The 26,917-nt window shown below is 33.6% G+C and overlaps 2 protein-coding genes across 3 annotated transcripts; one reads left to right on the top strand and one right to left on the bottom strand.

Annotated features, from left to right (window-relative positions):
• The first annotated feature begins 1,170 nt into the window (after positions 1 to 1,170).
• LOC113398703 (conserved oligomeric Golgi complex subunit 1) lies at positions 1,171 to 11,625 on the top strand. The gene is made up of 13 exons (XM_026637578.2): positions 1,171 to 1,411; positions 1,764 to 1,931; positions 2,252 to 2,400; positions 2,531 to 2,685; positions 3,274 to 3,502; positions 3,764 to 3,896; positions 4,296 to 4,468; positions 5,176 to 5,475; positions 5,859 to 6,093; positions 7,054 to 7,393; positions 7,802 to 8,242; positions 8,624 to 8,806; positions 11,413 to 11,625. Exons 1-13 carry the CDS (start codon positions 1,275 to 1,277, stop codon positions 11,563 to 11,565), a joined length of 2,796 nt encoding a protein of 931 aa, XP_026493363.2. The 5' UTR covers positions 1,171 to 1,274; the 3' UTR covers positions 11,566 to 11,625.
• A 1,062-nt stretch (positions 11,626 to 12,687) lies between these two features.
• Positions 12,688 to 16,556, bottom strand: LOC113398709 (keratin-associated protein 21-1-like). Of its 2 annotated transcripts, XM_026637597.2 has the most exons (4): positions 16,499 to 16,553; positions 14,653 to 14,941; positions 13,982 to 14,044; positions 12,688 to 13,003 (listed from the first exon to the last, which is right to left on the bottom strand). In XM_026637597.2, exons 1-4 carry the CDS (start codon positions 16,508 to 16,510, stop codon positions 12,750 to 12,752), a joined length of 618 nt encoding a protein of 205 aa, XP_026493382.1. In that variant the 5' UTR covers positions 16,511 to 16,553; the 3' UTR covers positions 12,688 to 12,749. The 2 variants fall into 2 exon arrangements, with proteins under 2 accessions (XP_026493382.1, XP_026493383.1); XM_026637598.2 differs by lacking the exon at positions 13,982 to 14,044 and having other exon boundaries at positions 16,499 to 16,556.
• Positions 16,557 to 26,917: the final 10,361 nt, after the last annotated feature.

The raw sequence follows: 26,917 nt of genomic DNA, 5'->3' as shown, positions 1-26,917 counted from the left end.
TTTATTGCAAGGTTTTGCATTATTCATTAACAAACATATGTAAACTAACACAGCTAACACTTCAGTACCTAATGCATCGATAGTTTGTAACATAAAATTAATAATTTACAAAAAGAGCATGTGATTGTCTGCCACAAAGGCTTGCTATACTCTGGGGCGGAATTCGTGTTTCGAATACACAATTTCTGAGTTATATTAAATTTTTCGTTTAGGAGTTGGTTTTTGTTGTTAATTATTATTCGTTTAAAGTAATTTAAGTCAGATAGTTATTTGTCTATTCTTTTTAAAAAATATATTTTCACTTCTGGTCTTTAAGACTATATTTATAGTACAAAATATTTTCTAGCAATGCTGTTATGACAACTAACTGTTATGAAAACCGTACAAAAGTTTAATTAAGTTTAGATTACCTTCACTAGAATGTATTGATTAAAAAAAAATGTATTCCTGTAAACATTTTTTTTTAAAAAAGGGAAGGAATACGACGGTTTATGCACAATATTAAGTGAAGCTTTACAGCTTCATGTTATTTCTACAAAACTTATCGTTAAGCGGATAGTACTTATCTTAGTTTGATGTTTGTTTCATTATCAGTCCTTATTTCTAAACTATTGTAACAGTCCTTCTATATGTCCCACTGCCTGGGTAAGGCATTCTCTCATTTCGAGGAGAAGGTAGGGCTGAATCCACAACGCTGTTCCAACCGTAATTAGATTAGCATAGAGTTGCTTAATTAGGTACCCTACCAATTTTATAAAACCGAATGTACACAAGTCTTAATATGTTGTTCAATTTTTTTTATCATTTTAGTTCAAAATCTTAGAAAGGATGTTAATAATTATGTTGAAATATTTATTTGAGATGTAGTTTGCAAAGTCGATGCGGTCGAAGAGGAAATTGTTTTCCAAGCGATTGCTGTTAAAACTATAAGCACACACGATTTTTTTTTTATTTAGTGTTTTTGGATTTGGAGAAGGTATACCGAAAATTTAATAACGTTATATCTATTTTTAGAGATAATACACTATTTTTATATTTGATTTAATATTAATATCAATAGTTTTCTGTGCTAGGACAGGTATTACTGAATTTCAAGTCAACACATTTCAAAACTAACATTGGACATATTTGTCACTCTGGACAGTGACACATGACATTAATTTGTTGACGATATACTTGAAAGTTGTTAAGTTGATTATATTGGACTATTTATTGCAAATAGTTAGACGATTTTAAGTTTTATTTATATTATATGGACATATAGAGTAATAAATATGAACCAACCCAACTTGTTGGACATTGTTCCAGATCAACTATTCCAAACGTATTACATTAATGATATAGATCAGGTACAAAAAAAACTACAATATGAAATTGAAAGGAAAAGAGAGGAGCTGCGGGCTATGGTTGGGTGAGAAATATATATAATAACTAATTAAACATACTTTTTATTACACTTAAAATAATGATTGATGTAATATATATATCAGGATATCAGGTTAGGTGTAAGTTGATCAAATGTTTGTAAAAAAACTATCGAAAGCATATCATAAATTTTGGATGCAAAATTATATTTTAATTGAATCATAACACTACCGAAAGTGTTACTTGATTCTTCTTATTTTTATTACACTGTAAATATAACTAATATAATGGAAGTTTCTAATATAATCATAATTATCATGATAAAAAGACATTTTGTGATAATTTTTTGTAAGAGGGTAAGTTATGTTATAAATAGTTGCTTATTTTTTTTATTACAGAGAAAGATATAGAGACCTAATTCATGCAGCCGACACAATAGAGGAAATGAAAAATACATCTAGTAGTACTTTGAATCACATAAATGATATGATGGTGGCTTGCAAGAGCCTGCACGATACACATTTAGTAGGTTTTAAGATAGACAAAAATTTTATTCAGAGTCCAAGGTATTTTTATTTAAAATAATTAATCATTATTTAAAAAACAAATTCAATTCAAACCAAGGCAGATATTACTGAATTCACTTTTATATTAATTTGTGTGTTGTGTGTAACTTTCCTTGTTATTGCTATTAATGCAAACATTGCCATGAAATCTAATTGTGTCACACTATGTGTGAGCTTTAATATTAAACATCAATAGAATTTGGGAATTTTTATGTTATAATGAATGAATTGTAATTATTTCTCTATCTTAAACATTCTTGCTTTATATATTTAAATGAAATTGAATGAAAATCAATCTACACTGTTAATTAATATTTCAGTCATCAGGCAACCGTAGACCCGGTACATAGTTTGTCAGTACAAATTAAATTATTAATGGAAATACCAGAAAGAATTTGGAAATGTATCAACGTCAATGATTTTGTTAAAGCAGCTCAGCTCTTCATTATGGCTAGACATATTAATACAGGTATTACTGTCATTCTCTAACAAATAATGTTCATAATTTGTATGCAATAATTGATGAAAATACAATTTTAATTAATATTTATCTTATTTTATATATATATTTGGCATATTAATTTTCTATTGTGTTTCAGGGTTACAACTTCACTTTGGTAGTAAAAATGTGAAGCCAGGAATGCTGTCGCTACAACGGGTAGTTCAACAACAGTGGCATTCAGTGTCTAATCTGAGTCGGACTATAGTTGATATGTGCGGGCAAACGTTGCAAGATGTTGATATTAGTGTTTCGGTATGAAGACATTTTTATGAAGATAATATTTTTATGTCTATTATATTTATAATTTTTTAACTTTGGATAGTTATTCATATCCTTACAAACTTATTCATAACTGCCTTCCTGACCATCTTATAAATATGCAGATCCCAAGAACCTGGATTAAAGTTTTTCTCGAATGGTTGTGAGGAAGTTATGTATACTATACATTCCAATTACTGTATCCAATGTTGTCAAATTGCCTTTATTTTTGTACAAACCTGTATAAGGATAGAAGGATGTTGTTATAAATACTATATTTTAATGCAATATGGCAGTCCCAGCTATAATTACTACGTACTGAACATTCAATCGTTAAACATGAATATTGTGTGTGTGCTGTTCGATGAGTGAGTTAGCCTGAGTAAGTAAGTGGTCTGTGGTGTATTGACTCTGTAGTTAGTGTCTTAAAGTACTTGCAGTCTATAGATGAACACAGATAATTAGGTATTTGTGTTTGGTGTTAGAATAACTAATGAGTCCAAGGCTTGTTAGTTCAGCTAACTAAAAGTGATTATTAGTCTTGATTTAATTGATGGTTAAGATATTTCAAAACCATTCCAGGTTGCCTGTTCCTGCCTTGTGGGTCTCTATTTGCTAGACTCTCAAACCATGGTGCAACTTCTGAACACGCTCATAGGAGTCCATAGCAATAATAGTCTTAAATCAACATTACAATTCGACCTCGCACAGATACTTGAAGGAGATGTCAAAGCACAGATTAAAAAGAAAATTGTCAATGGTGTCAAGATTGTTTTGAAGACAGTGGAACTTGTCTATGCTTGTTTTGTGGGTGAGTTACAGTAAAGAAGATTGATGTTTCTTTATTTTCATTATTTATGTTGACTGGCTCATCGGTCTACTGGTTAGGGAAGGCGACAGCCCTGGCCAAACCCTATAGGTTTTTAATGAGAAATTATACATCTCTAACAGCAGGTCATAGTTGTATGTTGGTTTTACGTTTGGACTCTTGGACCTGTCGGAATGCAGTTTTATCAGATTGAGAGAGAGAGAGTGAGGTTATAGAAAGTGTAGTGTATATTTATTGTTACAGAAAATGAAGGAGGTGCGGTATTAGAAAAACTCAATGAACTTTATCAAACAAACTCACAACCTTTGCTGGAGCTGGTGCAGTACAGTGACCCATCGGCTTTAAAACTATTGCCGACTGCTGTAACTAGTTACAGGTACTGTGTATTATTTATTGTTAAAAGTTTTGCGTACAATTTTAAATAGATGTGAATTTAATTGTAACAAATTTCATTCGTCTAAGAAGAGGGGGGGGAACCTTTGTTGCAGAAGAAAGCTCTACTATAAATGGTGTGCAATTCATTCGGATTATATGTCATACAATTTTAAAAAGTTTTTATTTGATTTAAACTATTGTCTCTTGATCATATTTCTCACCTTGACTCCGAAGTGGCTTCGTAGTTCATTAACGTCAGAAAATCGAACCGCGATTAACTCAGTTTTTCGAATCTTTCAAATTTTGCTATCGCTGTCGACGAGCTTCTATTAAAATCGGAGACATTTTACGACACGTTATTGTCCCTTTAATAAAAATGTAATTATTTTATACTTTTTAGGTTATCTTCAAATAAAGAATTACACCCATTAGCCAAGGACGAAATAACTGGCTGCGTACAAAAATGGAGCGTCTGGGTGAAGTCGTTTATAAATGAAAATGTTCAGGCATTGCTTCAGAAGATCACGAGAGTGAAAGTACTACAGGAAATAAGACAGGAGACATTTAAAATTGGTAAATTTATCTCTCTGTTCTAATTAAAATCTATTTTGACTCTCTTATATTGTGCAGGCTCTTACAAATACTTAAAATATAATGTAGAGTTCAAAAAGTAGAAAATTATTTTTCTTGCTTCAAAAATGGGACAATATTTTGGGTAGCCATAGCCATTACCATTAGGCGTCACGCACAATCACTGCTGATTAAGTTTAAAAATTGAATATTTTCACTTAATAACATCAACAGCCTGTAAATTTCCCACTGCAGGGCTAAGGCCTCCTCTCCTTTCGAGGAGAAGGTTTGGAGCATATTCCACGCTGCTCCAATGCGTGGTTGGTGGATACACATGTGGCAGATTTTAGTTGAAATTAGACACATGCAGGTTTCCTCACGATGCTTTCCTTCACCTCTGAGCACGAGATGAATTATAAGCACAAATTAAGCACATGAAAATTCAGTGGTGCCTCCTGGGCTTGAACCCGAAATCATCGGTTAAGTTCTAACCACGGGGCCAACTCGAGTCGGTTATTTTCACTTAAACAATGTAATATTTATGACATTTTACTTAATTTAAAACAGTCATCGACTTTTTTTATAGTATAACGACTTTGTCCTTGTTCTCTCGGCAACGTTTTGTATTTACTATGTTAGTTAAGATTAGGATAACCCCAAGCCATATAATTATGTTTAATTATATAAATTATCCCATTATTTTATTTCAGAATCACCACCAAATTGGAGCTCAATATGTCAGTCGTTAGACATACCCGAAGTACACGTGTGGTGTCACTATTTCCAACCACTCCTGACATCCCGTGTTAAGGCGATCATAGACAATCGATGGCAGAAGGTCTACGATGCATTCAAGACTCAGCTGTTGGTCGATCTGACTAAGGTATCTTCAGACAGTGAGGTGGAGAAGGAGGCGGATATAAATTGGTTCGTCTGGAAGGACTTAATCGGAGAGACGGTTATTGAGTCGAGAAATGAGGTCGTTAAAGTTATGAATTCCTTGATGATAGGTTAGTAATAACACTCCATTTAAAACTTGCTTTATCCCTAAGATATATTTCTTCTACCATAATGCAATTTTATTCGTGATTTTGGATGTATGTTTCAACTTGACTAAGAATGTATGCTATTGCAATAATCAAATAGGATAATCAATAAAAAAAACAATGAATTGATAGCTTTATTTCCCAATTTTAAGAATGCCTAGAGTCCTTTAGCCATTGCGAGGCTTCAAGGCTATTGCCTACAGGGCGAAACGCACCGCCCTGTGCACCAGTGTCGAATTTCCTAAAAAAATCAAACGAATCGTCCATTTTCGACTGCTTGCAAGCAACATATATCATTCAGTTTAAAAAAATATATAAACTTGTTAATCAAAACACATTGTTCAAAGGTATGTCCCGTCAAGATCGCGGCTTAACGCCTAACTTGGAGAAACTCTGCCAAATCTTAGACGATGAACTGCAGAAGCTTCTAGAAGATCTTAAAGAATATCTGTACAAAGACAGAAAGGGTACGAAAGATAAGCTGTACGTGTACGACGAGGAAGAAGATATCGATCAAGTCTATATAGACAGTGAAGAAATCGAAGAATATTTAAGACAAACATCAGATAAATACATTCAAAGGTACTAAAAATTTTACTAATCGTATTAACCGCCTCGCTCTAAAATCTTGTGTCATCTAATGAAGCCTTCGAGTTATTCCGACAAGAAATGTTTATCAATTGAGAAAGTTTTTTTTTATAAAATATGTAGTCTGACGAGCAAAATGGCCATCTGATCGTAAGTTGTCACCATCGCCCATAGCTCTTGCTGTTGTAAGAAATATTGACCATTAATTACAACGCCAATGTCGCGAACATTGGGAACTAACAATACATCCCCGTGTAGGCGTCAATTATACTTTCAATTAAATGTTTACGTTTTGCTATAATTTATATTGTTAGTAGGGCTTCGTGCAAGCCTGTCTGGGTAGGTACCACCCACTTATTATATATTCTACCGATATGGACTTGCACAAAGCCCTACAACTAAGTAAAGTTATTATAAGTGTATGTTGTCCAATCAATTAAGAGGATTTATTTATTTTATTTATTTATTCGGTTCACTAACCACTTACACCAATTATAAGGAATAAAGTATATTCAATTATAAGTAAACACCTCATGCATTCAATACTAAAATATATTAAAGTGAAATAATTGTCCAAGTAATATGCAATATTAAACGAAAACAAAACAGAGAATTAAATATTTCAATTAAAACAAGAACTTCTTTACTAAATTCATGAAGAGTTAAAAAAAATCACGATTTACATAATTTTCTTCGGAGCATTTGAAATGAGTCAGAGGGAATATTAATAATCTTATTATTAATAATGCTATTATTATTGAGGGACTTACATATTGTTTCTAATGAGGAATTGGCACCTAGCGTAGTTATACTGGAGGCTAAAATGATGTTATGGGCTTAAGTGGATAATTAACAGATGTAATTGAACTAAAGTTGCAAGAGAATGCATTTCTGAATGAAGTTTGTATTTGTACGACTGTAATATCAAAAAATCCAATCATATACTATTTACAGCATGTTGCAATACATAAAGGCGTGTTTTGAAGAGCAAACTCTTCAATCAACTGAATTACAAAGGAAAACAACCGCCATATATACAGCGAGATTTGTCCAAGCGATAACCGCTCTTATGCACAACCTACGCAAGTGCTATATTAACGAGGAGCAGGCAGTTGGTCTGAGTGCGAACGAAGCTGCAGTAAAGAGTTGGAATGATATTTGTGGAGTACTGAAGCAGAATTGTCTATTTTGTTGGGGGAAATGGCTGCATATAGTTGATGGAAAAGTTAGAGAATTAACTCAAGACCTGCCCCAAGAATTTACCTTGGAAGCTAATATTGACTATTTAATGATGGTAAGTTGACTTTTGTATTTTTGGAAATACCATGAAAAATTTAACGTAAACATTTTGTAACGTAACAAAGTTAAGTAAAGCCTGTAAATGACGGTTTGGAGTTAATTCCACCAACCCGTGGTAGATTTTCATCGACAATGTTTTCCTTCAACTCTGAGAATGAAAATTCCGTGTTGCTTGTTTGGCTTTAAAGCCACAAATGTCAGTTAAGAATCGCATGTTTTAACTACCGGAGCATTTCGGCTTTTAACTTCTATTATTTCGTCTATAGAAATAGAATAAACATCAAATTATTTAAAAGATTGTGTCTAAATTTTATTTTTGGTCATATTTAGGTGTTTTTGTTTAAATTTAATTTTGAATAATAAGGATACGTAATAGTTTAATAGGAGTAATGGTTGGTTTTAGCAATGGGATATAATTAAAATCGAGGAAAAGGACGAAGACGGGAACGCTATAGAATCCACAATCAAAGTGCCAGCTTGTCCATCGCTAAAACTCCAAGAATATCTATACGCAGTCAGTCGGATACTGGACGAAGTTGTCCCACATACTTTACCATCGGAAACACACACAGCGTTCATAGAAAACATTATTTCGATCACTCTCGCGCATTACGACAAAGTCATAAGAGAGAAAGAGACGGATATAAATCAGAGATGTGCGCTTCAGTTGTTGATGGATGTGAGGCATTTGACTTTGTTAATGGTCCCGAGGGAGAATAAGAATGCAATGGAGCTGTCGCATGATATTTGTGAGTTTTTGAGACAGAAGATCGATCCGTTCGATTATGATGTGTTTTATCCGTATATACAGACTAATTTGAAGAGATCGGTTCAGAGAGTTCAGGTTAGTAAATTCGTTGAATTAGTATTCCAATCGAAGGATTTTAGTTAAACATTAGGTCTACATGCGATTTGCTAATAGCTACAATGTTATGCACTACAAATAGTTCTTGAATAATATTTTTTATGTATAAAACATTGTTACACTTAACTACTTATATATACGTTAGGTTCCGATAAAAACTTTGTCTTTTTTACTCCTGTCGCTGCAATGCCTATTAAAGCTATGCTTGCAAGCGTCTGCGGTATAATATTAACTACCTCGAGTTTTTATCAGATCTTTTTAATACTTATTATTAAAATTTTAAACTTCTTTGAGATATTATTATTTATTTATTTCACAACACAGTACATCACGTAAAATGAACTTATGTTTTAATTTCAGACCCTTCTGGGCAGTTTGATCCTCCATCATGGCCAACTGACCGGTATAATCGGGACTAAGCCGATTCTATCCGGAGGTACGGGAGACAAAGCGGCCACTCTGCTGGCTTCGGCGGACACGCACTGGTTCTCCATACTACCCGTAGCAACGCCCGCTAACGTGCATAAAAAACAAGAGAAAACCGTAAGTCATTTTAATAATCTTATCTTTTTTATCAATTGAATCGACAGACATTATATATTAGTATGGATCATTAGCCTTTGCGTCACTAATTAGCTGTTATTCTTTAGTAATTAAATTATTATCGTACAATTTATATACATATTATCAAAAGCCGAATCATAAATTAGGTCATTCTGAATTGTTTATGTGGATAGATTTGTGGATTAAAAAGATTTAAAATTTAAGTTAATTATTTTCATTATAAAGTGGTTTGAGAGTAGTCAAATTAACTGATGGCGCTCAATCCAAGGGATTTTTCTATTGGCATTCACAGTCATTTACATCATATTAGCTGTGTGGTACAGCTATATAATATTGTTGTTAGATTATATATGTTTACATTTTCAAATTAGAACTGGGCATGTTATGCGGAAGAATGAGGACCATGTTGTGAGAAAGGTTTTGAGAATGGATGTGGATGGATATAGAGGTAGGGGACGACCAAAGAAACGTTGGATGGATTGTGTGAAAGACGATATGATTAGAAAGAATGTTACTTGTGAGACGACGTCCGACAGAGAAGTATGGAAGAAGAAGACATGCTGCGCCGACCCCGAGTAAAATTGGGATAAGGGCAGGAGGATGATTTCAAATTAGAACTATATACAAGGGAAGCTAAATGTTTAGTGCGATTCGCTTCGATTGGCTATGGGTGATCGTGTGATGATTATTTTTCTCTATCTAAATATTGTTGCAATTCGTCGTTGCAAGTACCGTTAGCAACAAAACCGAAATTATTTATTTATTTTATTACGTTATAGTCGAATCGTGGAAGTTCATCAGCAGAACATAACATTATTATAAATATATTAAAATTAAAACATTATTTTTAATACTTAAACTCTGTTTTTAGAACGATACTTCGTTTGGTATCTACATTCACTGAATATATGGTAAATGTGAGTAGAGGTTTGACATGCTAACAGTGTGAAGATTTAGATTTTCACTAAAAATATTCCTATAGAATAATATCAATAAAATATTAGCTCCAGACATTTTTCATTAACAGAATATGAGCCTTAAGTCCAGCTGTTAGCAATGCGTGTTATTATTCTACTAACCGTATACAATTAGTTATCAATACGAATTTAATTTATCTAATTATATTTATATATATGTATATAACATTATTTAACTAACGGAAGTAGAACACGTTTTAAGAATTCTTTGTAAAGCCTCAGCTTTTCATAAAATATCTTTAGAAGTTTTGGCCGAATTTAAGTTAATAAATAATAATATAATGGCATGAGTTTCCTCATTTACGTTATGTAACAAAACAACAATGTCATTGTTTAACGACTTGTTTTTATTTATAGTATTTACTTTGATTTTTTTTTATTATTGGAAACCATCGTGAGGAAACCTGCATGTGTTGACTGATTTATATCTATACTAATATTATAAATGCGAAAGTGACTCTGTCTGTCTGTTACTCTACAAATCACTGAACCGAATTTGATGAAATTTGCTATTAAGCAAGCTCGTACCATAAGGAAGAACATAGGCTTTTTATTCCTAACATTTGACGACCGACCCCTAAAACGCGAGCGAATCCGCAGCCGACAACTAGTATTATATATATTTATACATATAACATTATATGTATGCCCACTACGCAGTAAAACGTCATGGTAGATTAAGTGTCGACTTTTTCCTTGAGAGGGATTCATTTTCGTTACTGTATTTATTAAAAGTCAGATATTGTTCTTAATGTATGAGTCTTTTGCGATATTCGAGTACTCTGTTCGAATTGAGGTAAAGGGACTCGGTAAACTTTACTAATGTAATTTACAATGATAATAATGAAATTTACATTTAATACTATACTGTTAGATGACGATTCGTAAGTGCTATTCTTTAGCCTAGTTGAATTAAGTATTTTACTTATTTGACAAGCCCAGATGGCCAGTGGTTAGAACACGTGCGTCTTAATCGACGATCGGAGTCAAACCATTTTTTGATTTTTTATGTCTTTAATTTCTGCTATAATTCATCTCGTGTTCGGCGGTGAAGTAAAACATCGCGAGGTAAAATCCTACATGTGTCAAATTTCATTGAGATTCCGCCACATGTGTCCACCAACCCGCATAGGAGCAGCGTGGTGCTCCAAACCTTCTCCTCAAAGTGAGAGGAGGCCTTAGCTCAGCTATGGGCTACCTTCTGTGCGATCTTCTAAGAATTCGGTCGTTATTAAAGCAATTATTTTATTTCTTTTAATACAGCATTCCATATAAGAAACTCGTTTCTAACTCAAGCTCTAAAAATATCAAACTTGTCCGATTTTTTTACTTTGGTTAATAAAAGCTTGTATATTTTTGTTTTGTTATTTGATTTTCACTGTCTAATATAATCTATATAATTATAGAAAGGTTTTAATATAAAACAGTTTATTTTAGTAAATAATTCTGTTCGATGAAGTCGCTGTCGAATTTTGGCATTGCTCGATAACATTAAATACCGTTGGACGTATACAATGTGTGTTTGATTGACGTGTATCAGACAAATTTGACATACAGAAACTCAAATCAGACCTTGAAAATTTCAAAAAGGATTGTTACACTTTGCAGGTTAAGAAGAAACCCGTTTCAGCGAGTCCAAACAAATCCAGATCGGACATATCTGACCTGATGTCCAGTTCGTTGCCAATAAACTTCGCGAACGCGAGATCGGGAGCAGCATCCTTCTTCAACTCCATGACCTCTGACTGGTTCAGCGGCTAAATTTTTATTATAAATGAAATAATATTTAATAATAATAATTGTATTTTAAAATGTTATATTATTTGTAAATAAATTTATAATTAAAAGTTTTAATAATCACATTTTATTTTTACTTATTTCCATATGAAATTGTTGAATTTAGTTTTATGGATATCAGAAATTTATTGTGTTTCTTGAAATATGTCTGCGTGTGACAGGAAAATCTCTCACATATGGGATGATACAACAAATCATATTCCATGTTATTTTACCTGCACTTATAAATTTGTTTCGTATGCGTAATGACTTTACCATGGAACAGACTAGCTGGTATTACCTTAGATTAAGTTCTAACATAGTTTCCGAAGAAAATTATACGATTAAAAAGTAACCGTGATTTCAAAACTTTCCGGCTTTGACTTCGTGTTTCGTGAATCCCAGAATTTAATTGTATTTCTAGAAACGTCCTTCATGCCCAAGTGTATACACGTGCCTATAAAAAATATTATAAATTTTCGGAGGTAGTACGGACAGGATAACATATATGAATAAATTTATCATGCATATTGGAATATTTTGTATTCGTGTTTTTAATTTATAACATTGGACTTTGCATCAACCTTTAGATCTTAAAATGAGTCGTTATAACTAATACGATACAAATAAATAAAATACAATTCTGGATTGAATTCATTTCCTAACCGCAAAGGGTGCAAAAATAGGCGAATCTTAGACAAACAATTATTTCGATATTACAAATAAGTCGATACATTTTAGTTAAATAAACATACATAATAACATAATCAGCCTGTAAATTTCCCACTGCTGGGCTAAGGCCTCCTCTCCCGTTGAGGAGAAGGTATGAGCATATTCCACCACGCTGCTCCAATGCGGGTTGGTGGAATACACATGTGGCAGAATTTCGTTGAAATTAGACACATGCAGGTTTCCTCACGATGTTTTCCTTCACCGCCGAGCACGAGATGAATTATAAATACATATTAAGCACATGAAAATTCAGTGGTGCCTGCCTGGGTTTGAACCCGAAATCATCGGTTAAGATGCACGCGTTCTAACCACTGGGCCATCTCGGCTCTTAAGTTAAATCTAGGGATAAATTGAAATTGAAATAAAATATAACAGTAATTTTTAATCAATTTAATAGTCAATTTATACATAAATAATATCTAAATATCTTAATATTCTTAAACAGTATCATCCTTTTTCACTACACCCGCTCTTCGTGTTAAGACTCTGAAATTGTCGTAACCTTCATAACCGCCGAGGTAATTACTGTTGTATCCGGAGTAAGGACGGTCATAGCTAGGTCGGTACTGGTAGCTAGGCCGGTAGCCGGGGTAACCAGTGCTGCCGCCGGGGTAACCGGTGCTGCCACCGGGGTAATTGTAGCTGGGACGGTAGTCATGGCCAGAACCAGGTCTGTAGCCGGGACGATATCCTGAAAACATAATTTTCACTTTAATGCTTTTAATGTGTGGATTTCATAAGTTTTTGTTAATAAAAATATTTGCTTATTATCTGAATATCCACCGTTTTTAATATCGTTATTTTGTTTAAAGCTTCTAGAAGGTTTGTAGTGTCATAAGTTCAAAAACAATTGAAGGAAATTATCCTAAGTGTAAGGCATTTATTTGCGTTACTTTTATGGAAATGCACAGATAATTTTATAGTAAACATTTAAAATTAAAAAAAATATATGCTAGAATGACTATAAATTTTAGTTTTAATGTCTAAAACATTTTATATGAATTTAATATGTAAATCCTTTGGATTTTTGATTTGATTTCAATTGATTTGTTTAAGTCGTTCTCTAGCAAACAAGAGAACGTATTAGACGGATATTCAGAACTAGTAATTAAAAAAATATATTAAGTACTTAATTATGAGTCACAATATTGAGTTAATAATGTCAAATATTATATATTTCTTAAATCTTCAATGCACTCGACTGTTTTTTTAAATGTGTTTAATGAAGACTCGCAAATAAGTCACCTCATGCTAAATGGTCACCACTGTCCATGAACATTAGTACTGTAAGAAGTACAGTTGGCAACATTGGTAAAATGAGAATGAATTACCATGGCTCCATCGGCCTTGGGAATTAAGATGTTATGTCCCTTGTGTGAATACTGGCTCATTCACCCTTCAAACCGAAACACAATAATACTCAGTATTGCTAGCTGGTAGAATATTTGTTGAGTGGGTAGTACCTACTCCGGCGGGCTTGCATTAAACCCTACCATAAAGTATTTTTGGGAAGACTTAGAGTAAAGTTATCGTAGCACAATCAATGCTTTCATGATTGTGGTGTGTAAAAATGTTTTTTACTTTAAAAGTGCGCCACGTCCCTTTTTACGTTTAGTACTCTATAGTACCCATGGAAATGAAATGTTAAACCATGGAAATTTAAACCTACCTCCATAACCCTGGTACCCCGATCCGTAACCGCCATATCCCCCGGGATACCCGTTATAACCGCCTGGGATAAAAAATGGCATATTACAAACTTCTGATAGCGGGCGTCGAAATCTACTCGTATGTTTTTGATCACACATGTATATTTATTTGTTTTAACCCACTCAATTAAATTAAAGTAAATTTGTTTTATGTTTATTTTAAAGTATAATATTGTATATGAATCATTAAAATTTATAGCAACGGGGTCTGATATATTTTTATGATATAGGTAGGTGGACTAACAAATGGGCCACCTTATGGTAAGTGGTCACCACCGCCCACAGACAATGGCGCTGTTAGAAATATTAACCATTCCTTACATCACCTATGCGCCACCAACCTTGGGAACTAAGATGTTATGTCCCTTGTGCTTGTAGTTACACTGGCTTACTCACGCTTCAAACCGGAATACAACAATACTGAGTACTGCTGTTGTTTGGGCGTAGAATATCTGATCTGTGGGTGGTACCTACCCAGATAGGCTTGCTTAAAGCCCTGCCACCAAGTAAATATTCATTTAATGAATTGTAACAATTATTATTTATGTATTGAACATGTTTTTTAAATGTATATCTATGTACACAAGCTTATGAATAGGTGGTAAATAAAATAATAAATGAATTAAAATACCTCCATAGCCCGGTAACTGGCCAGGATAGCTGCCACCACCATATCCGCTGCCATATCCGCTGCCATAACCGCTGCCATATCCGCTGCCATATCCGCTGCCATATCCGCTGCCATACCCACTTCCATATCCACTGCCATAACTACCGCCGTATCCGCTATTATATCCATCATAACCAGGTCTTAACAATCCGTAACCGCCCGTGCCTCGTCTTGAGTACCCAGAGTCGCTCGACTCCAGCAGGCGCTGACTTGTAGCTATGCCCAAAGTGCATAACAACAATATAATATTCTATAAAAAAAATATATTATTTGAATATATATACTTTTAAATATAAAAACAGGTTGGTAGCCTGGCAATAGATATTGACGCCGTAGAAACGTCATTTTTTACATCGCCGATGTGCTACCGATTTTGGGAACTGAGATGAAATGTCTCTTGTGCCTGTAGTTACACCCTTTAGAGCGGACCACAGTAGCCTAGTCCAATTTAAGTAGGAAAAAAGATAAACAAACCTTAGATTTACGTATTTCATGCGATTTGCTAATAGCTCAGTTATATTGTGCACTACTAAGATATTATGATTAATATTTTTTTATTTATAATACAACACTACTAATTACACTTAACTACTTATCACCACTTTAATTTTACTTCCAAAATTCCTATAACAGTTTCGTCGAAGTTCAAAACGCCATTTGTCACAAATCCATAGTGAATATCATAGATTAATCAAGCTCCCGACCAATGATATCGCGTCAATTTGCTGTCAAACGTTGTTAATTTTCCTTTTTTTCCTGTTATGATTGGAATAGAGTATAAGTGTTCCTACTTGGCGGTAGGATATCTGATGAGTAGGCGGTACCTACCCAGACAACGTGAATTACTTGCAACTCTTACACACGGTCATAACATGTATAGTTGCTATTTTTATACTTATCAATTAATTCTTTACCTGCTAATGTAAATAATTATGTATTATATAATCAACAACACATTTAAAGAAATTTTCGTGACTTCATATTAAATCTTAACACGCAAAATAAGAAATTTATTACTGCAAGATTATTGATATTATTGCAAGATTTGTAAATGCAGTAAGCTTTAATAGTACGCAAGCTTCCGCTGGAATGCATTGTGTAAACATTTGCGAAGCGTTCGAAGTAATGGGTGAATATATCTCAGAATGTCTTCGAAGGCTATATTTTTCTTACGTTTTTGCGGCAGATATAAATAGAGCGAATATTTATCGCTATTCAAAAACAAAGAAATGGAATGGTACGTATGCACTATGATTTTTAATATTTTTTCAATACTACGTCATGAAGGTATTTTAAGATTTCGAATAATTACTATTATTTGAGCCGTAATGTTCAGTAGTTAGAAGACGTGAATCTTAACCGATGATTCCGCGTTCAAACTTGGACAAGGACCACTGATTTTTTATGTACTCAATTTAATTTTAATGCGTTTCGTGATGGGTCACTTTTATCCACCATCTCGTATCACAGCGTATTGGTACAAACTCCAAACGTTCTCCTTCAAAAGGAGAACCCCTAAGCCAACAACAACAATTAAAATTGATCTTTATCATTTAAATGAAAAAAAAAACATTACCTTAAATTATCATTATTACTTACAAATTGCGGCTTACCAAAATTATATTTGACCTTTGAACGTTAAACTACAAAATTAAACAACGGCCTTAAAAACAATACCTTAAACATCATAAATAAAAACCTAAAAAGAATGAATGCAACTAGTTCGTTCGTATTAAAATTAAAGAAACAATTGAAATGAAAACCACTCACAACACTTCACAATTGACAGAATAATTCATAAACTCACCGTAATGGACATTTTTATTTTTTTATTTTGGCAATACCGTACGTGTTGTATCAGTGCACGAATGATATTAAAGTTTTGTCATCAGAAGTTCGCATTTATAAGGCTAGTGTATATTGTTCAAGATCGTGTGGTTTTTACGTATCCACCTCGGCGCATAATTACATTGCTAAATAAATAAGTAAAACGAAGGGTCGTAAACGTTTGTCTGTTTGTTTGTATGAAATGGAAAATTATTATTTTAATAAACGATTGGATTAATATAGTTAGTTAGAATAGTTTTAGGCAATGTTGCAATAAAACATTTCTCGTTGCGTTTTCATATAACGAACTAAATAATTAATGATTTCACTATGGGTCTGGATTGCTTGCTTTTTGTGAATGTCTAAATATGTAAATTTGTTTGATGGGGTATTCGGAACGTCTATTTTATTATCTATTTATTTATATGTAATTTATTATATTTTATTTATAACAGGCATGAAGGCAGACAAGAAACATGATAGTAGTCATCTCCCATATATATATATCTTCCTCTCCATTGTCGAGAAAGCTGAAGAATTTGTTTTATTGATTTAATCTCAGGATCAAAAAGTCAGATTTGTAGAAAAAAATTGCGTTAGATAGACCATTTAGTAAGAAAGACACGCTACGACACAGCTCGGGTGAAATCGAGCTATACAGCTATTAGAGAAGATTAGTATCCAATATATCCATTATAATATATACAATAGTACCCAATAGGACAGGGATAAAAGGACCCTATCCTAATTCCTATCTCCTGCCTGCCTAACACGTGGCTAAAGTCGCGGGCAGAAGCTCGTATGGTATAAATGTCGCAGCCTCAGAGTATTTTTTAAAGAAAAATCTAATATGACGTAAATAATGAGGCCGGTAATTGAGGAAACGTATCTATGAAGGGAAGTGTCTAATTAGACGATATTTGATACTCTTTGGCGCGGCATTCGGTGTACATTATTGGTGTAAAAATATGAATTCCTAAGAATATTGAAATAGTGTTATCATTATTTAAATATTCATTAATAAAAAGTTAATCAGTATTCTAAATACAATTCCATCAGTAAAGGCAGGCTTTCGATTCGCCAGAACCGTGAGTTAAATCTTCTTTAATTTCCTACATTTAAAAATAAATATACTCGCAACTTTTATGTTTAGTATTCTTATAAAACTTGACACAATTTAAGGAATCTTTCTGATAAATCTCTTCTCCGTTAAACTATATCGAACCGTGATATGACTGACTGACGTTAACAAGTAGATACGTGTTTTTTTTTCATTCTTTTTACTTACAGGATAATTGTAATTACAGTTACATTGTAATATATCTAGCAAGATTATATTGTTATGAGATTTAAAATAAAATTGATAACAAATCTCGGTGAAGAAGGAAAACATCGTGATGAAAACTATGAGTCAGATAAAATTCTGTCAAATCTGCGACATGCATGACATTTGAGATTCATGATTTTCAGTTCATAATATAACTTATATTACTTTAGGTTTGATATTTTTATAATACTAAGCCTTTGATGGTAAGGAGAAAAGTCTGTGTTGTTTATAATTAGACTGGGTTTAAATGTCAAAGATAATTTTCAGTTAACTGAGTTTCTTGCCAGTTCTTCTCAGTAGAATCTAATAGTTTTGTAAAATAACGATTCAAAAGTGCTTGTAATAACCTACTTGAACGTTTTGATGTGATTGATCAACAGTTCAATATCTCGTTTATAATTAACTAACGCTGGTTACAATATTATCAACGAACTGTGATATGATCGTCTATATTTTATCAATTTTTAACCCTATGACCCGAATAAAAATGAACAGGTTCACAATTCTTTGATTTGAAAGCAGAAATACAAACCAGACCATGTACTTTTAAAATTGTTGGCTGAATACGATCCTTAATCCTGAAGGCCAAGAATCTAAAAGAATAATATTTTTGGTATTACAAGAAATATATCTTTATTATGTTTTTTAACAAATAAGAATTCATTTATTATTTACCACTCATCAAAATTAATTTAAATAAACTTGCTATTATAGTACGGAAGTCGAACGAGTGTGATTGTTTTTGTGATACGCAGCTCTGCTATGAATCCGAATCGGGCAAGGATAACGACCTTTGCAAGGATAGAATACGAAACGTCATATTTTGTTCACTCATTTGTTTATAATTTGCATTAGAGTAATGTTTTATTAAAATTATGACTCAATTGAAACCCATTACTTATATTGCAAATCCGTGTGACGTTTATAATAAAATTTTATTTTGATTACATGTTACAATTGTTGAAACTTGAAGTTATTCTATGATCCATGATCATTATTTATGTTAAGCCTTATGTAGATGTACGTAAATCGATCTTATTCGAGTTAAATTAAAATATTTTTCTTGTTTATCGTTTTTTGCTAAAACTTTGAAAAAAATATACTTATATTAATTTACAACATTTATAACATAGCTGTTCATCATACTCATCCTCCTGCCCTTATCCCAATTTTATTTGGGGTCGGCGCAGCATGTCTTCTTCTTCAATACTTCTCTGTCGAACGTCATCTCACAAGTAACATTCTTTCTAACCATATCGTCTATAACACAATCCTTCCATTGTTTCTTTGTCGACCCCTACCTCTATATCCATCCACATCCATGCTTCTCCTTCCTTCCTTAGAACATGGTCCGCATTCCTCCGCATAACATGCCCATACCATGACAGCCGGCTTCTCAGTTACCGGTGCCACTTTCAAACTTCTTCTTATGTACTAATTTATTATTCTATCCATTCGCGTACTCCACACATTCCTCTCAGCATTCTCATCTCCGCCACATGCAATTGTCTTTCATTCATCCCTTTTATAATGTCCATTGATTTTTGTGTAACACAACATCAACGGAGTTATGGATAGATATGGAAGTTAAGGGGCTTAATATTTAATTGTATTCGATTATGTTCGGCACATAAATGACGAAGTTCTGAGGTTAAAGACATTAAAAAAACTTCTTATTTTTGAAGTCGGTTAAAATAATAATACATATTAATTTTTAACCTTATAATGAGTCTCGCTGAGAGGGCCCGTGCCAAGGGCGTCAAGTTGTGCAAAATGGGGTTTTCTGCATTGACCGGTTCGAAAGTGACACGCAATTGATTAGTCACGCCGCCGAAATAAAACTGTATTACTACATTGGAGCGGCTTCTGTGATGTACTTATTACACATTCATCATTGCAAGGTATCTTTCCAAAAACACAATTATAAATTAATAAGATAGATGTTTTTATTTTGTTGTTATTTATGCGGTAGCCAGTTAATTTGATTATCCTTTTAATTAACAGCCTAGCCATTTTACTAAGCAGTACCGACCAGGAGTCTGAATGACATTTAGCCAATGCATCTTCTGCTTATAAAATAGGGAAATTTGCTCTAGATTCTCTTGTAGTAAAAATTTTTATAGCGATTAGTTTAGGTTACAACATATGTATATTATTTCGTTTAAAATAAAATTCTATAAATTAAACATTCAACAAATTTTTACTATGCGTATGTCTATTTTCAGGAGAGTCTTAAGAAAATTGAATTAATTGAAAAACGTCGCTTAGTGAAAAGGCTAGACTGTTCATTGAATGGCTAATGTTAATTTAATGGTTAACTAGTTATGTAGGTATATTCATTTATAAAGCAGGCAACTACCCGTGACATGTATACGAAAATATAGGCCTGCTTATTGTAATGAAAAAAAAAGCAAGTATTCTTTATGGATAAAAAATAACATTGTACATAAAAAGGGATGTAAAAATAAAAATAAAATTTAACCTTGATTTTTAGCCTATTCTAATGGAAGTAGGTAAAAAGATAAACAACCTTAGATTTACGTATTTTATGCGATTTGCTAATAACTCAGCTATATTGTGTACTACTAAGAGGTTATGATTAATATATCTTTATCTATAATGATAATTTAGCTTGAAAATGTATTTCGTGAAATATATTTGTTGGTTAAAAAGATATGTCCTCATGAAGAGCAGCGCTCATTTCACCATGCGGCTCCAATGTGGCGGCATACTTCCTCACGATGTTTTGTTTTACCGAGTACGAAATAGATAATAAACACAAATCAAGTACATGAAATCTAAATGATGCTTGCCTGGGTTTGAATCCGAAATTACTGGTTAACAGTTCGCAGTTACCGGTTAAATTGAATACGTTTACGTGCTTCTAACAAATAGATATTCATTAAAGAATATATTCGACGACGATTCGCGTTTGTTTCTGTTGAGCATATTATTATTTATTTAGTTAATAGTTATTCGATCGTGAAAATGATGATTAGTGGCAACGTTAGCTCTTTAATAAATATTAACCATTCCAACGCCAGTGCGCCAATGTTATGACCCTTGTACCAATGTTTGCCTGGTCAATAAAAGTCACTTATCCTTCAAACCGAAACGCAATGATACTAAGTATTGCCGTTTGGTGTTATAATACGTGATGAGAGAAATTTAAAATCAATGAAAGGTCTTTACAAAATAATGGTGGCTTTAGGTCTTTAAATAATATGAATATATGTATTTACTATATATTTCAAATAAAATACTGGAGTCTAATATAACATACTATTAACCTAAATATTATTCTATATTTTCCTCGACTTTTAATAACGTGACTTGCTCAAAGTTAAAATCTCGTAGGCGGGTCAACGAGGCCTTAATGCTTGCTAATGCTGACGGCACATTAGTAAGGCTACTATATCAAGCTATTAATCGCTAGTACTATTTTTAAAAATATGTCTTTAATATTATTTAATGCATATACTACTTTTAATTTTCTAAGCTATTTATTATTTAGACTAGAGTTTTAATTAGAGTTATTATATTTTATAACTTCTACCAACTCTACCCGGCCAAACACCAGATCTCATTGTTTATTATTCATCACGTGGTTGGAGGTGAAGGAAAACATCGTAAAAACCTGCAAGTATGTGATAAAATTCGTCTGGAATAAGAGCTTGATTCAGCAGCGTGACAATTGCGGCAGTTAAAATTATTTTTACTTTCCTTCCTTATAAATAATATTTTATTTAAATAATGTTTAAAAACGAATACAATCTAGTACTATAGATTGTATTGTCACAGCATTAAAAGCGTGTAAAGTTTTAGTTTAATTAGTTGGGTTCCCCTTTCAGTTGCAAGGTTTTTCTATATATTATGTATGTAAGTAAACTTAATACGCACCGGCCGCTAAGAAAATGCGTTCCTGATAGAACGATGTACGTTTAAAGAAGGTACGAAGAATTTACGATAACAATATTACTGTAGTAAATTTCTCTCGCTGTCTAAATATTTAATCAGCTGTTTTTTTTGTAGTGTATTACTAATATTAGTACATAACCAGATGCCAGACGTCACAGAAGTATTAACTCACCGACTGGACTTTAACAAATAAATTTAAGTAAAAGCCTATTTGAATTATAATATTATTTTATTTTATTAGTAGTAGTATTTTAGAAATCTTACTAATATTATAAATGGGAAAGTTTGGATGGATGTTTGTTGATCAATCACGCAAGATTTAACGGATCTGAATGAAATTTGGCCCAGAGACAGATTATAGTGATACATATAGTACACGTTATCCCTATCACGCGAGCGAAGCCGCGGGCGTAAATTAGTTATACATAAACTAGTTATTTAGTTTCGTATTTATTTATTGTAAATGATAAATATTTTTTCTTAATTTAAATTAAATTCAAAGATAGATATTATTTTATATTATAGCCTTTGTCGTGTAGTATACACACGGCTAAAGTGTTCGTATTACATCCTTGGGGAATTCCCACCTAAAATGGTTAAAATGTTTAGCCTTACTTTGCATCAAATATTTCAACGTCGACTTTGTTTATATTTTTAAATCGAATAATAATAACTATACTTAAATTTTTTCTTTTCTATATCTAAATATCTCATCTCATAAAATCGTTCGTCCGAATGTCAACACAGCTAAAACTACTAAGTCTAGAAAGCTGAAATTCGAACCATAGGTTTATTTAATACTAGTTGTTATCCGTGCCTTCGCTCACGTTTAAAGGATCGATCGTTAGGCATAAAAAGTAGCCTCCTTTCTTGGGTTTTTAAGCTTGGTTCATACTAAATTTAATCAAATTTGGTTCAGTGGTTTGACAGCGAAAGAGAAACAAACAGAATTTGCATTTATAATATGTACATAGATCGTCAGCACGAGTAATATAGTATTCTTGGAAATTTGAACATTAAGTGGAAAATGGGGGGTGGTTTTCTTCATTAAAAACGTGTCAATCCGTGTCAAATACCGATGAAATAATTGATATGATGTTTTCTGAAAACATGCTTGTAAACGGCTTAAGTCAAAAGATAATTTTATCGTGATACGATATCTTGTCATTTATCGTGAACATTATTAATATATTTACTATAAGATAAAAATTAAAAATACATATATTTAATTGATATATAATATAGATATGAAAAATAATTAATAAATACATGCTTCATGTTCGTTCTGGGTTCTATTTTGGTATCCTGATCCAGACAGCTTTGGCCTTAGACCATGACACAGTTTGTGTTTGTTGAAACAAGTAGGTACTTTTCAATTGTCAAGCGTTACCACTTATGTAAAGTAAAGAACTGTCCTATGACGTCCCACTGTTGGCCTTACATTGCAAATTTTCATCCAGTGCATGTAGGTACGAGGTCTTCCTTCACCACCGAGCACTTTATAATTCATCTTATAAACACAAATTAAGTAAATGGATATTCAGATATTCAGTGGTGCCGGGTTCGAAGTCCAAATTATCGGTTAACATTTACGTTTAATAACCTCTGAACCTCAGATCAAGACCACCACCTAAGTAATATAAATATTTATAACGAATTAGAGAGTATAAATTACATATAATAAGTTATTATCTACAATGTCAACCCATACGTTTTTGTCAATGAATAAAACACCACTCGTTCCCAAGACAAAGACAGTTTATTATCTTGTATTCCTAGTCTTATATAATTTCCTTTGACAAAGGATAGCGTGATTCAGAAACACGAATAAAATGAACCACGACATCTATTGATATATAATATAAACTAAATATATGTTTAAAAATTATACAGTCAGAGATACTGCAAGTAAAATAATATTATTTACTAATAGGTTACTAATAGGATTATTTTTAATGACCCGAAGCTTGATAAGCGACAGTTCAAGGTGAAACTGCGGAATGTTACCTGCAAGTTTAAGTCATATCATTACATTAATATTACATGTGTTTGTAATAATGTATGTAATGTAATGTATAAATTTCCCGCTGATATGTTAAGGCCTCCTCTCCCTTTAAGGAGAAGGTTTGGAGAATATTCCACCACGCTGCTCCAATGCGGAGGATGGACACATATGACAGAATTTCGTTGAAATTTGACACATGCAGGTTTCCTCACGATGTTTTCCTTCGCCGCCGAGCACGAGATTAATTATAAACACAAATTAAGCACATGAAAATTCAGTAGTGCTTGCCTGGGCTTGAACCCGTAATCTTAGACCTGAGAAGAACCGGCGAAAGAAGCTCAGCGGGACCTTTTTTACGTCAGAAATTTTTGAATGCTATGACAAATTGTTTAATTTTGAAATTGTTTATCTATAAAGTCGTTAATATTATAATATCCTTTGACACACAAGCGTTCTCAAACGGTTTTTTTAAGCTTACAAAAGAAAAATTTTGAACGTTTTCTGGTATTCTGTTATAGAAGCGTATACACTGTTCCACAAAAGAATTACTAACGCTGTTTAGTCGGGTAACAGGAGTAACAAGTTTATGTTTGTTCCTTGTATTAATAGCGTGCACATCACAATTTCTAGAAAAAAATATTTTTACAAATACAGTCAACACTTTCAGTTCCTTATATTTACTTCTTAATGGCTTTAGGGTAGCTTATAAATTGCGCGAATAGCCCTTTTCCGCAAGACAAAGATCATATTTATGTCGGCTGCCGCCCTTATGGGTATTGCATAAATAAAAGACAGACAAATACTTGATGGTAAGTAATTGGTGCTAACTTTTAAGACTTCTCTACACTCGTATATAACCTATATAACCCCCTTTTTTTTTTTTTTTTGTTTAACGAGGAGGAAATGCATTTACGCATGCCGCCCGGTCGGGGGACCGGGACGGGTATGTGGGACTCAACCGGGGCCTAATGCCCCGTGCCAGGGCACGCTGAAGCTAATGCCCTGTCCTACCCACTAAAACCATCCTCGGGTTTCCACCATGCCGCCGAGTGGTGAGGCAACGGGATCGCCAAGGGCATGCAACCGCGACCCCACCAGCGGCAGCCGCCGTAAGGCGGCTGAATATTCATGGAAAGCGCGCCTAGTGCGCGCCTTCCCCCTCATCCTCCACGTGGGAATGTGGCGAACTCCCCCGAGTCCGCCACTGGAGGCTGGGCGTCAACGAAGCTGACGCCCTGCGGCGGATAAGATGGTAGGTTCCGCCGCTGACCGCCGGTGTAAAACACCTGGGAGGCTCGAGTAGCGAGCCCTCCCACTCCCTCCTAGCCAACGAGGCCACTCACACGGTCCGCCCTGACGCCGATCAGGGACGTACCAGGAGCGGCCCCGCGGCATCCCTCCCGCCAGTCTTAGCCGCGGCCGACGAGCAAGCTCAAGCCGGCCCCGTTGCCCAGGGTACACCACGAGGAGGTGACTGACATGTACCCCAACCTATATAACCCCCTATATAACCTGGAGCAGGTACAGCTTTTAGTACTTAAAATCTCTACAGATTGTGTCCGAAAACCATCGATTATTTCTTGGTGGTAGGGCTCTGTGCAAGCCCGCCCAGGTAGGTAACATCCACTCATCAGATACTCTACCGCCAAACAGCAGTACTCGGTATTGTTGTTTTCCGGTTTGAAGGGTGAGTGAGCCAGCGTATCAAGAAGCACAATGGACATAACATCTTAGTTCCCAATGTTAGTGGCGCATTGGCGGTATAAGGTTAATATTTATTGCAGCACTCTTGTCTATGAGCTGTGGTGATCACTTACCACCAGGGGCCCCATTCGCTAGTCTACCTACCTATACCATATAAAAATATGAGACGGAAATAATATACAATACATAGATTCGCGTGGTCTCGTGTCAATGGTAGTCGTGCCCACAATCATCATATAAATATATCGCTGTATCGATATAACATGCCATAGCTATTTAAATTATGTACGGACCTCTAGAAACGGAAATGCAAATTCTAATATAATTTATTCATTCTGTAATGCTTGTTGTTGAATGTTAGTTTCCCAGTGGTCATATATATTGGAGGTCTATGTTAATCAGATTGTGACGTCGTTAAAAGAAATCTTTTATTTTTGTTTTGGAGCACTCGATTAGTTTTTTATTGTGTAGCTGGGACCCGAAGTTTCACTCGCATTGAATTGATAGTATACAAAGAGAAATATAAAAAGAATGAATATCTGCGTACGACTTTAAGCTGATATAGTTAAGGTCTTAATGTTCTTACGTAAATAAAAAAAATAAACAGTTTATACACATTTTAATAGCTTCAATTGAATTTGATAACATAAAGCCAAGGAACCAAGAAATAATATCAACAACAATACAATTATTTACGTCTGTAATTTTTACTCGTTTTGAAGGAAAAAAGACACACTTTACTTGGCTGTAGGGCTTTGTGCAAACCCGTCTGGGTATTCATCAAATATTCTCCCGCCAAATAGCAGTAGGTACTCAGTATTGTTGTGTTCCGGTTTGAAGGGTGAGTGAGCCAGTGTAACTACAGGCAAAGGACATAATATCTTAGTTCCCAAGGTTTGTGGCGCATTGGTGATGTCAGGAATGGTTATATTTCTTTCAGCGCCATTGGTAACCACTTACCATCAGGTGGTCCATTTCCTCGTCATAAAAATAAGTAAACACATATTGGCTTAAAAGGCAGATATCTTAAATATACAGACAGACATATTCATTTTATTTATTTATAAATATAAATTGTAATATTACTATGATTCTATATAAAACCGCTTCCATTTACATTGAAAAAAAATTTCGTCTTCATGAAATCAAAGTGGCTCACAGTTCAAACATTAATTTAAATAAAAAACTTATTCAAATGAAATTGTATCGTTTAAATTGATTTGCAAATCATAATATAACATTATCGTAATATAAATATTATTTGAAAGGGAAATAAACTTTCAATTTCATAGAATATAGCACGGCCATCATAAAATGATCTATGTAATGCCTCAGGCAGCAAAAACAATTTCGCTCGTATTAGGTCCGAAAAATATTTACGTGAAAACTGCCCAGATTTTAGAAGACGTTAAAAAAATATTGTTCTTCATGGATTACAAAAATTG

Source organism: Vanessa tameamea, chromosome 14 (assembly GCF_037043105.1).
Source record: "Vanessa tameamea isolate UH-Manoa-2023 chromosome 14, ilVanTame1 primary haplotype, whole genome shotgun sequence".
Lineage (NCBI taxonomy): Eukaryota > Metazoa > Arthropoda > Insecta > Lepidoptera > Nymphalidae > Vanessa > Vanessa tameamea.
This window is presented reverse-complemented; position numbering and strand designations above follow the sequence as displayed.

Coding starts and splice junctions, on each gene's coding strand:
- LOC113398709 (XM_026637597.2), bottom strand. Junction 14,045..14,652: donor CCAGTTACCGGGCTATGGAG/GTATTTTAATTC, acceptor TTTTTATCCCAG/GCGGTTATAACGGGTATCCC. Junction 13,004..13,981: donor GGGGTACCAGGGTTATGGAG/GTAGGTTTAAAT, acceptor TTATGTTTTCAG/GATATCGTCCCGGCTACAGA.
- LOC113398703 (XM_026637578.2), top strand. CDS start 1,275: ATGAACCAACCCAACTTGTTGGACATTGTTCCAGATCAACTATTCCAA. Junction 2,401..2,530: donor GGCTAGACATATTAATACAG/GTATTACTGTCA, acceptor ATTGTGTTTCAG/GGTTACAACTTCACTTTGGT. Junction 7,394..7,801: donor ATATTGACTATTTAATGATG/GTAAGTTGACTT, acceptor GGTTGGTTTTAG/CAATGGGATATAATTAAAAT.